Genomic DNA, 12453 nt, shown 5'->3' with positions numbered 1-12453 from the left:
GAAGAGAGAGAGAGAGAGAGAGAGAGAGAGAGAGAGAGAGAATCCCAAGCATGCTCCATGATGTCAGAGCAGAGCTGTACGTGGGGCTGAAACCCACAAACCCTGAGATCCAATATCAAGAGTTGGATGCTTAACCGACGGAGCCACCCAGACACCCCTGCAATAGCACCATGTTACGAATGCTACAAGAACAGGTAGTGTTCCTTCTGCAAAAGTTTTCAGGTTCCGCCTCTCTCCATTGCCCGCATGGGAGATCTTAATCCTGTCATGCCAAAGTGAGCACAGACAACCGGGCTGGCCTGTCCACACGCCAGCCCTGCCCATATACACTACGGACACTAACATTATATTTATTAAAATACCCTTTTTGATCATTATTTAGCCTCTATTAGCAAGAAGGAGGATGAAAGAAGATCAGAACCATCTCGTTGCCCAGAGCATGGTTTCCACAGTGTAATACACTAGACTGCTCATCTTCAGTAGAGACTTTGGGTAGGAATGTGCGAGACTATGGGGAAGTTTTAGAGTTAGACCCAGAGCTGAAATATGTTTTCTAATTGTTAGAAAAAAAAATTGTTTTTAAGATGGACCTTACAAAGAGGATAAGGAAAGCAATAGTGTTATCAGGAATGTTTACGCAGTGTGGTAAATAGTGTTTTCTCATATGTCCTTGTACCAGACACACTGGGGTTTTGAGAAAAGCTTAAGATATTAAATAGAGAACAGCAGTCTCACGGGCCAAATTAATCTTATATTGATAGATGCGTCTCTTCAACATATCAAGTTGTCTTCTTCTTCTTCTTCTTCTTCTTCTTCTTCTTCTTTTTAAGTTTATTTGTTTATTTTGAGAGAGAGAGAGACAGGAGGGGCAGAAAGAGAGGGAGAGAGAGAATTCCAAGCAGACTCCGCACTGCCAGTGAAGAGCCCAGCTTGGGGCTCAAGCTCACTAACCATGAGATTATGACCTGATCTGAATTCAAGAGTCAGACACTTAACCAACTGAGCCACCCAGGTGCCCCCATCAAGGTGCGATCTACGCGTCCTTCCATTGCACTGTCTATTCTTGTTGGAGTCACTTCAGACCTGCCAGCACTCAACACCCTCCTTTCCACATAATGCCTTTGGTTGCATCAGCTTTCCTTCCTGCAAGCTGCTTCTTTCTTCTATCCTTTACCCTTATCCTACTCAGTCTTTGAGAAGAAGCTCAGCATCTGTCTTGTCAAAGTTTGCTCCCCTTACCTCTTCTCTTGTAACTTCCAAGCCCTACAAAGTTTGACCCTTAGTTTTGATCCCCACCTGAAGACTGGAATCCTTATGTGTATGAACCAAGCCTCGTGCCTTATTCTTCCGTGTGACAGTTCAACATTGTGCTCTCTGTGCTTACTTCACTCAGTCACACGCCCATGAGTGTTTGTATCTTAATATCAGTATTTCTACCTTGATTATATATTTGTCCAAAAATAGAAATTAGGAGAGGCCGACTTTACAATGGGCCGACCCATGGTATTCTCTCTGACGTCATTGTTGTTCCATGTATGTGACAGAGAATCCCTGTCCTTTAGGAAGAGCGGTCTCATTAAAACCCTCTAATGTCAATTCTGCTCAGTAATAATTACACACCATCTCTCTGTCCACTTTTTATTTTCATTTTTTATTCAGGTGAAAATCTAGCTTGTATCGTTGTCCATAAGCAGATTCCTACCAAATACCCTTTTAGTGCCAGAGATCATTTTATTCCCCTGGCTTCTACCTCTTACATATAACGAAAAAATAGCTCTTAATTTTGCATTATTTAATCCATAATGTTCCCTTCTCCAGTCCACGAATTCATGACTCTTTAAAATTCCAGTTTAATCTTTTTAGTCACTATTCTGTGTGGTTACAGTTATTTATAAACTCAGCTATTTATAAAATCATTTTATATTGCTTGTTACATCTTGAAAAGTTGTACTATTAGTGTTATTTTGTATTTTATGTGTGTGTATTTATTTTCCAAAATTTCTCATAAGTATATCTTTGGTTATTTTTGTATCTTCCACAGTATAGTGCTAATTTTCAAATCTATTACACCATAATAACCTATCCTTCCCAAGGTCTAAGGAAGAATTTACTATATACAAAATCCTTAGGGTATTAGGAAGCCGCAAAAAAGAAAATACTGTACTTTATGCTGCATGCAAGAACCTTATAACAAATTAAGAGCATGTGGATCCTTTTTCTTCTGGCTTGCAAAATTCCCACATTTGGTTCTTCCAAAGACAAAATGATGAGTCCAAAATACTCTTTCAGGAATATTTAAATAGAGGAATAATTAGGTTTATTTTTTTTCCCTTACTTTGATATTACTGGAATATGTAGGTTTTAATTTTAAGAGGGAATTTAAGGTTTAAAATATTATGTGAAATAACAATATTTTTAAAATTAAATACAAAATTTGAAGATTATGAGAAAAAACAAAGCTATAAAATATGTTTAAACCTATCAGATACAAATTAAATTGCCTACTTTGAGGTTTTCTTTTCTTCTTTTTTTTTTTTTATTTCAACAGGCCTAGACTGCATATGCCTTCAGAATTCTTTGATGCTAATCTCTCATGATAACCAATTAGTTTCTAAATTTCTCAATTCAAGGGCTGACTAATACTGTTGCCTAATCATTAGGTGGGTCATGTTACTTTAAAAAGAGATGATGGCTAATAGTAAGCAGTGTGTCAAGAATCAGAGGAATTGAGAAATTGGAAAATTTGGAGACACCCTGTCTAAACAAGATTAAGATAAAACCAAAAGGATTATCATGCTTCTAACCCCTCAGATCTTTGTGATAGCTGCATTCCTAAATGTCAGGATTAAAGGATAGAATCACATTCAGAGTGCAGACATGTATTCATGAAAATCCCTGTCTTTAAACAAAAATTCAAGAATGTCCCAACCCGTCCATAATACACTAAGAAACGTATTGGGGTGAGGAGTCAATTGGTTTTTTTCACAACGAAAAATTAATTCCCTCCTATTTTTCATTTTCTACAATATTTTTCTTTTCTGTTTTACTATTTTTTTTTTTAATTTGGAATTCAAACTTTAGAGGAGCCTTGATTCGCCACAAAACTGAGAAAAAGGTACAGAGATTTCCCAGATACCACCCCCCCTCCACACATGCACAGCTTCCTCTGTTATCAACAACCCCACCACAGTGGAATACCCCTTATTTTCTTCATAAAACTGTGCATATCTTTTTACAAGTTGATTTCCACTTTGTATAAAAATGTCTCTAAATAGCATAAAACAATTACTTTTCATAGGTAGCGTGTATCTAAATACAAACCTACAAAACTAAAGATTAAAAATAAATACAAAGAACAAAATCGAGTAGCAGTGTTTGGTTTTCAGGTGTGGTATGATCTCATATATTGGTATATGAAAACAATCACTATTAAAACCCAACTTGTTTACCATTATCAACTGTTTTTAAACATTTCCATTTTGCTTCTTTTTATATAACTCATATATTTACTTTTCAAAATGTACATATGATCAAGATTAAATCATGTCTACAACATATAATTAGAACGTAAGCCTTTTTTTAATAAGTTTTATTAGTTACACCTCTTGCAGTGCATAGGAATTCTAAGTTTAATTCTTTTTTATTAAATTCTTTTTTATTAACTTAACCAATTGAAGTTGTTTTGATATCAGAACTACATCCCCTTAGGAGAATGTAAGAAAGAAAGTTGGTTGGGAGCCAGTTATGTACCAATTGGGTAGAGGCAGAATGAGGAGATGATAATGACCCTACTGTGTGTTGGAAAAATACGTATATGTTTGATATTATTTATCTTATATAGTTTTTTTTTTCTTAAACCTGGTGTAAAGAAAATCTATACCCAAATATCAAAGTGAGAATAAGATAGTACTATTATGGGTAGTAGCTCCCCGTGTCCCTAGACTTGGAAGATTTTGGTCGTAAGAATGTGCCCATTGACAACGTTCAATATACCTAATTTGCACAAGTGATTCTTGAAATTCGTCTAGATTTTAAGAAAGGAGAGAAAGGAAACGAAATCAGAGTTTTTGGAAATTGTTTTATTGGCCAGGTCTATGGATGGACACCATTGTGTAGGGACTGCTGATTTTCCCTTTACATATTTCCCCATCTCCCTTCCCCAGGTGTTGCTGCCATCACTACCTTTCCCTTCCTCCCCTTTCCTCATGGCAAGACGCATGGAAGAAGAGTGCTGTTAAGGCCTCTCCATTAAGCAACAGGTATGGCGGTTCTCATGAAGCAGTGAAGCTGCCCCTCTCTGCGTTCTCCATTCATAGTGTCTCTCTTACATTTAGAAGACGCAAGTATACACCACACCGAGTCTACTGATGTGGGAGAGTTGTTCGCCCTAACTCTGTATTTGCACATTTCGGCATGCTATGCATTTCAGAATTCCCTGCGCAGTTAGAGGTTTTGTTTTGTTTCGTTTTTTAATGAAAAGACTATGGAAGAATTAATGATACAATTGTTGGAAAAACGTGTGATGCGGGTTCCTCAGCTCGTTATGTAGGAAAGAAATGGAACTTGTATGTTTATGCCACTTTCAGCCTTACACGAACAATATATACACACACACACACACACACACACACACATATATATATATATATACACACACACACACACATATATATAGCATACCTCTGAAAACTATACTATACAATGAGAATGCTTTGGTGAATTTTTACTCATAATTCAATTATTTTCACATTTGGATTTTCAAAAGCATGGCACAAATTGTATGCACATTAATTATGCTTACTCACTTGGTTCTAGAAAATTAGGTATAAACTAGTTGAAACAAATCTAAATGACCCACAAAGCTTTGGTATTCAGATGTGAGAGCCAAATGTATTCTCACTGCTTTCCGCAGAACTTTTTTTTTTTTTTTTTTTTTTTTTTTGTCAACTCAGCTGGTGGCATTTGAGGGAGCTGAAGGGGACTGTTTCCTTCACCAGTCCCAAGATCGCCTCTGTTCAGGCTGCTACATTTTGAAAGGAGCTAGGTCCCTTAGGGCTCAAACTCCAGCAGAGTCATAACCTATAAAACATAAACCCTTAGTCATCACAGGAAAACACCCACCTTCTTGATTTCCTTTTTCACTGGAAGAACTGGTCCTTCTAGCTCCTGCAGGGGCTTGTTTTGAGGATGTGTCAGGTGCTGCATTACACCCTGACTCTATGGGGATGTGACTAGAACACTACCCCGAGGGTAGGAAAATTATTGGCAGATGCTTTAAAACAGTAAGTGTGTCTATAGGTGTGCATGTGGGTGGCAGCCTTATTTGTGATATTCTTTAAAGTGGTAGCATAGTTAAGACTTGTTTGTGTCAGTAAACAGAGTAAACCATTTTGATTTACATGCATTTTTGCCGATGCAACCATTAGTCATTGAAGGCTGAACCATTAATCTTCATTCAGGAACATACGGCCTCTTATCTGACAAAACTCTGAAACCATTGGTTGTCTTTTGTGATCTTATTTCTGCACATGGATGTTATCTCTCATGTCCACCAGCCTTCACATAACTGGGTCTTTCCATCTGGAGGGCCCTTCAAGCCCAGCTTTGTTTGGAAAGCTCCAACAATAATAGCAGACACGTAATGAGAGTTTAATAGGTGTCAGGAACCACATTAATGAGCTTAATCTCCATTTTCTTAATACAAACGAGCATAGATTTAGACATTATTATCATCATCCAAATTCAGTGGGGGAAAAAAAAAATGAGACTTGGAGAAATCTAAGGTGGCAGGGTCACTGGTCGCTCAGAATTGGCTAAAGAGGGATTTGCCTTCTGTAATTTCTCCTGATTCTTCCTAAGCAAAGTTGGGACTCTGAGTTATGCTCACCTCTGAGTTACTGGAGGACAATGATTTCATCTTATGTTTCAAGAATTCTTCTATGTCCCAGTGTTTGATACCCAAAATGTATCGGGCAAATGAGTGAATGTTTACAAAACAGTCATCTATTTTTTTTTAACCTGCATATGGACCCTTCCCCACATCCATACTTCCCTCCACTTTTTTTTTTTGTTCCCCTTAGTGTTTGCTTCTTGACCATTACTAACTTCACAGATTAGTCAATATACGAGTAATATAGCATACAAAATAATTCATTGTTTTCTTCTAAATATGGGACCTATAATTAAAAACTAAATAATTGTAAAACAATTACAAATGCAGAAAAAGGCTAATTTAAATTTTATAAAATTTCCCAATTCTAATGTTAAGAAAAGAAGTGCAGGTATACTTGTATCTCATATAGAAAGATGAACATTCAAGTAACATATTCTAAGGTTTTGAGGAAAACTAACCAGAGAAATTCTTTTTTACATTATAGGAAATAAAGGAAATGTACACCATATAGGAAAGAGTCTTATCAGTTTACAAGAAAAGAAAGGAAAAGAAAAGAAAAGAAAAGAAAAAGTGGAGATTAAAATATAGATGAGATTAACAGGATTAACCAAAAAGGGAAAAAAAACAAAAAACAAAAAAACAACTTTTTTGAGAAAAAAGAAACCAAAAGATTCTGGAAAAATGAAAAAAATGGAAAAGCAATAAAAAAATTGAAGGAAACATATCATTGAAAACCACAGACATTGAGAGGACTTTAAAAAAATATATGAAATAAAACTTGGAGGGAAAACAAAATCAATGCAGGAAGAAAAAAGAACTTTATTTATGAATTTGTGTTTCCTTTATTCTTAGAAAATCCTTTGAGGTAACAGTGCTGGAAAGAAAAAGAACAAGTTAAGACATGTTGATTTGTGAACACTGTATATTTCTAGGACTTTTTCTGTGGGAATAGTGTTTTGAGAGCAAGATAAGGGTTTAAGCATTAACTTGGAGTATTTAGAACTAAAAAGATTGTGCCTGGAGAATACACTTGAGCCAAGGCTTGAAGGAAAAATTAGAATACAAATCAAAATATCCCTCCTCACCATACTATCTGTCAAGATAACTCTAGAATTAATCAATATATTAGCTCTTTGAATATAGGCATAATTTCCTTCCTTCCTTTGTTCCTTCATTCTTTCTCCCTCCCACTTTCTTTTTTTCTCTTTCTTTTGTTCTTTCTTCCTTCCTTCCTTCCTTCCTTCCTTCCTTCCTTCCTTCTTTCTTTCGTGGAGTGCCCAACACACAATCAGTGTTTGTTGAATTAGTCATGGAATTTTGAGAGAGATTATGGTCAACCAATCTAGACTTAAATCATGCATGCCTCCCATAACACCATTACAAGAAAGACTCATTTCTGCTTGAATAATTTCGGCGACACAAAATCCAGAGGTAACTCACTCTGTTTTGGTGCATCTTTAATTCTTGACTTTCTTCTTATATTGAGCCAAAATCTGTCTTCCTGTAACTTGAATCCATTTATCCTGGGTTTTCTCCTTGGGAAAACACATAATAAGTTCGGTTCCTTTTCCAAATGAAAGTACTTCCAAGACGTAAATTCAGACAGACCCTCCATCATAATGTCCACATGTATAGTGTGTCTGTATATATTATTTGCTAGGTTACAGCCCAAGTTTTGTAATTGCCTTGTGCCGTTTGGTTGTAAATCCTTTTAGCATTCATTTACTGCACAAATGCTCTTTTATAAAAGAAGGAATGCAGGATGGGTTCCCACAGTTTATATTCTCATATTTGGTCGATTGGAAGAATTTAGAAAATCCATTTGAATACCTTCAGGAGAAAAACAGGAGGTTTAAAACTGCATAGGGCTTTGATCTGAATTTTTACATTAATAAAGGTGCGGTTTGGATACTATATTGTACAGTAAAAAATAACATAAATATCACCATGTATAAAAGGGCTGCAAAAAGATAAAGAAATGAATTAATACGTAAAAAATAACATTTGATGAAGGTAAAAGAATTTTCAGTCTTAACGTTTTATTTTTAATTGAATACCTATTTTGGTTTGGTTGATGCCTGAGATGGATCTTTCCCTAAAAGCCCATTCACCATTCTAACAAATTTGGCACTAAAAAAGAATATCCTTAAGTGGATAATGATATTAGCGGATCAGTGGAAGTAAAAGACAAACAAAACAAAATCAAGACAAAACAAAACCCATTTTTCTCGATGAAATTACTGACTTTAATGACTAATAATATGTGCTAACATGTAATAATATGTTACACAGAGGTCAAAGTAGAAAAAAAATAAGATTGAAAGTTATTTAAAGGATTCTCTGTCAGATATGGACTTTCCCTAATAAAAGTTACAGCAAAGTAAAATTTCATTTATGTGAAGTGTTCCTTAATGCCAAATTGCTGTCAATGTCCCTTGGTGAGTTCTATTTATGAATAGATTATGGCACTCTCTCAGAGGCCCTGCACATCTGACTTTCAATGAGTGCCTACATAGAATATATGGCCTTTTCTAGAACCTGGAAATTTAATTAATTTGCTGGCAGGGAATACTTTTTTATGCCACATGGCTTTTCCCTGACCCTACCCAAGATTTCCATTTTCAAATGTGCTTCATATATTATGAACCTATATAATCTTAATGAACATTTTCCATATGGTAATTGTAATGTTTGACTTTATATTCTTGAAAGCTCCAATGCCTACATAAATTCTTTCTCTTTAATACTAAATGTTGCTTTGTCAATTGTGTGAATATATGTCCCTCATTCTGCTTTTCTTAGATTCAATTCTGAAAGCAATATCCTTCAGTTATTTGATTATATGTAAGGTTCTTAAGCAATATTCTCAAGAACAGATGACCTCTATCTGCTTTGTTTCTCACTGCTATTGAAGATGTGTTCTATTTGCAACATACCCAATTTAATATCTTTCACTCTGTCTTTTAGTATCTTAGAAAGAGGAGAGTAAAATGCAGGATACTTGGATTAATCACTTAACATCTCAAGACCTCATGTATTTCACTAAAATGTGGAATTTGACTAGCTCATTTTAAAAGTAACTTCCAACTTTTTACAGAACATGGAAGACTGGGAACTTTAGAAATTAGAGTTTTGTTCTAGATTTGCCAGTAAGCTATATTTCATTTCCCCAAGACACAGTGTCCTCATCTTTAAAATACAACAGCCAGTGATATCAGGGATATAATCTTTAGAGATAATATGTGTTGACTTACTTTTCTTTCTGGAGCTTTGTCTTGAAAATGATTCTGAGAATTGTGCTTTTAAAAATTGATGAATCCAAGGTGCCTGGGTGCCTCAGTCAGTTGAGCGTCCAACTCTTGATTTCGGCTCAAGTCATGATCTCAGGGTCATAGGGGGGAGCCCTGCGTGAGGCTCCTCACTGAGAGTGGAGCCTACTTAAATTCTCTTCCTCTCTCTCTCTCTATCTCCCTCTGCCCTCTCCCTTGCTCGCATTCCCTTTCTGTATAAAATTAAAAAAAAAAAAAAGGTGAATCCAAGAAAATGCTTGGTGCTCTAAGGAAGATAGGTTGAGGAAAGGACCGCCATCTGAGATATTTGGAGGACTTTAATGCAAAAGAGACACAAAAGGTTGAACTCAATCTTGTGATTATTGAGGGCAGAAAGAATGCCAGTTGACTTAACTAGGAGAAAATTGCTTCCATAAAGGTGAAATTTATTGCCTTATGAAATGTTAATAAAATCTGCTTCATAGAATAGTCTGTGTTCTGAAATCTGTATCACTAAAGATGTTGAAACTCAGGTTGCATGGTTAACTTCTCAAAGCATTATTAAAGGAACTCATTCATAAGACAGCAAGTTAGACAAAATGAATTCCAATGCTAATGGTCTGTGATTACATGGTAATTGTCAGACATAATAATAGTGATAATTCTGACTGGAATTTGGTAACATAAGTCTCAAAGATTTCATTGGAATTTGTGATTGAGAATTTTTAATACAAGTCATTGTAATTTTGAGACAATGCTGTAGTGCTCTAAAGTGCTTTTATCCTACCGATGCTATTGTTCTGGAGAAAAAGTCACTAATTTTTTATTTGTGGAGCCATCGCTTCTTTTGTATCTGGAGACTTTACCTTCTATCCTCACTGCAAATGCTCTTTCTCTATTGCAATGTAACTGACTATGAGAGCCATTGTGATAAAGACGAATAGAAAAAGTAACTTCATGATTGATTGTCTTCAATTTTATTAAGGCGTGGAACATAAAGTATTCATATAGAAACCTGAATTATTTTATCTGCAAGAGATTATGAAAATTCCTCATTTTGAAATCCGGTTAAGAAAAAAAAAATGCGTAACTTCTCAAGGTCATACGGTTAGTGAGCGAGCTATGATCCAGATTTCCCCGAATCCCAGTATGGAGGCAACAAAATTTATTGCAGTAGCTTGCTTAAAAGTATAGATCTTGGTGAGTTGACACTTTCTTTTGTGTCCTTAGATGCACTACTTATCTCGAATCAGCAGGATGAAATAGGAAAGCAAACACACAATTTTATTTATAAGATACAGAAAAACACTAGGTAGTGTAGCCTGCTGTGTTCCTGGAGGGACATGGAAGTTGGCATCCTTTTGTAAAGCTTGACATTACAAACATTCTTTGTAATCGACTAACAACTTTTGCCAGAAGTGAAACCAGTCAAAACTATATTCCAGCTTAAAGTCAGGAGCGGCATAATACGATCTTATCACCACTATTTTGTGGCTGGAGACACCACAGTATGCAACATCACCAGAGTTTATAGTCAATAAAGCAGATCGAGTTAACCAAAGATTTCCAATCATAAGCATTAATGACTCAACCATCATTATTTAAGCTTGCCTGTCCACTCTAATCAGGACAACAGGCATCAATTAAATAAATAGAACATCTGATTATAAAGAGAATTGTTAACACAAGCACATTAGCTGGTCGTAATAGGATATTAGCTAATTGGCAGGGGCAGGGGCAGGGGGATGTCCTTAGACGCCATAGTGCCTACTGCTCGGGATTTTAATTCTTTGCGAACTTTGTTGAGCATAGCAACATGATAAGCAAAAGTGTTTGAGTAATGAAGAAAATGCAGACAAATATTTTCAAAACAACAAAAACCATGTAGATCTAATTTTGAAATTGTGCCAGTTTTGTGAGGTCATAGAAACCTTAATTGTTATGCTAAAGTTTTACAGATTTCTGTGTTTATAATGAAAGCAAAAAATGAGATTGGGAGGGCTAGTGGTTTTACAGACGTGTTTTGGATTATTTAATTTAATGTTTATTTACAATAAGGATCATATTATCAGTGGCTTTTTTTCTTATTTCCGAACTGGCTATCAAAAAGGCTTCAAATTTGTGAATTAAACAGGTCCTGCTTAGTAAGTATATTTTAGGATATCCATAAGACATTTTTTTCCAGGAGACTCACGTTCTAATTGTATCATGGAAATCATCAGAATCGTAACTTTCAGCTCACTAATTTGCTTTTCTGCAAAGTCTGCTGGGTTGCAATAGGTTAGGGGAGAATATCCAAATATTTTTGGCTTCAGCGGGAGTGAGAAGAGAAGCAGGAATCAAATAATTTGGTTGTGTTTTGCAACACTTGAAGAACTTAAAAAAAATTGTGATTATGCCTCAGATACTGAAATCATATGCTGCGCTGTGATAGGTAGAAGGTATTTCAATAGAAAGTAAAGAGAGAAGGAAATAGATTAAAATTCAGCAGAACAAGCTACATGTGCGTGGAAAGAATCGTAAGTGAAGGAGGAAGGAAACTCCTGGTAACCTGCCAGCCTTCTTTGATGGCTCCCTGGTTAACTGGGCAGATAGGCTCATTTTTACATTTCCAGAATATGTGAGTGTTATGTGAACATAACATCATATCAATCTATATCTTTATCTATATCTATATCATCTATATCTATATAATATAGAATCTTTATGACAATCCAGGTTGCCTTAATAGGGGTATCAGGATAGTATACATCACAAAAGAAATACATCCATGGATATTTAAAACTACAGTTCATTATTTTAGATTTAAAGAGTAATGAAAATTTAGAAAAGGAAATGTATTTTATGTAACAAAAGTCTTTTTTTAACAAACTTCTTTTATTTTATATATTTGTATTTAAACTCCAATTAGTTAACATACAGTGTAATAGTGGTTTCCAATGTACAACATAGTGGTTGGATGCTTTCTTAAAACACACAGTGCTCATCACAAGGGTACTCCTCAATCTCCATTGCCTATTTTACCCACCTTTCTCCCCTCTCCTCTCTTATAACCATCGGTTTGTTCTCTCTAGTTAAGAGTTTATTTCTTGTTTGTCCCCCTCTCTCTCTTTTATTTCCTTTGCTCATTTGTTTTGCTTCTTAAATACTACATATGAGTGAAATCATATGGTATTTGTCCTTCCCCGACTGACTGACTTTGCTTCACATAGGAGTTTCTAGCTCCATTCATGTCCCTGCAAATGGCAAGATGCCATTCTTTTTTAGGGCTGAGTAATATTCCATTTAATA

The 12453-nt window shown here is 35.5% G+C and overlaps 1 protein-coding gene across 9 annotated transcripts in view; it reads left to right on the top strand.

The window, feature by feature from the left end:
• The window catches only part of PCDH7 (protocadherin 7), a 416191-nt gene that overhangs the window by 213221 nt on the left and 190517 nt on the right, over window positions 1-12453 (top strand). For 2 of the 9 annotated variants that reach the window (XM_019453536.2, XM_019453535.2), the window contains exon 4: window positions 4164-4259. The exons of the other annotated variants lie outside the window; for them this stretch is intronic. In XM_019453536.2, coding sequence (XP_019309081.2) covers window positions 4164-4252 — 89 coding nt within the window. In that variant the 3' untranslated portion in view covers window positions 4253-4259. The remainder of the gene's footprint in view (window positions 1-4163; window positions 4260-12453) is intronic. 9 annotated transcript variants of the gene reach the window in all.

The sequence above is a fragment of the Panthera pardus genome, unplaced genomic scaffold (assembly GCF_024362965.1).
Source record: "Panthera pardus isolate Hobbes unplaced genomic scaffold, ASM2436296v1 HiC_scaffold_13, whole genome shotgun sequence".
In the NCBI taxonomy this organism is placed as follows: Eukaryota; Metazoa; Chordata; class Mammalia; order Carnivora; family Felidae; genus Panthera; species Panthera pardus.
The sequence above is the reverse complement of the archived record's forward strand: the minus strand, read 5'-3'. Positions and strand labels throughout refer to the sequence as shown.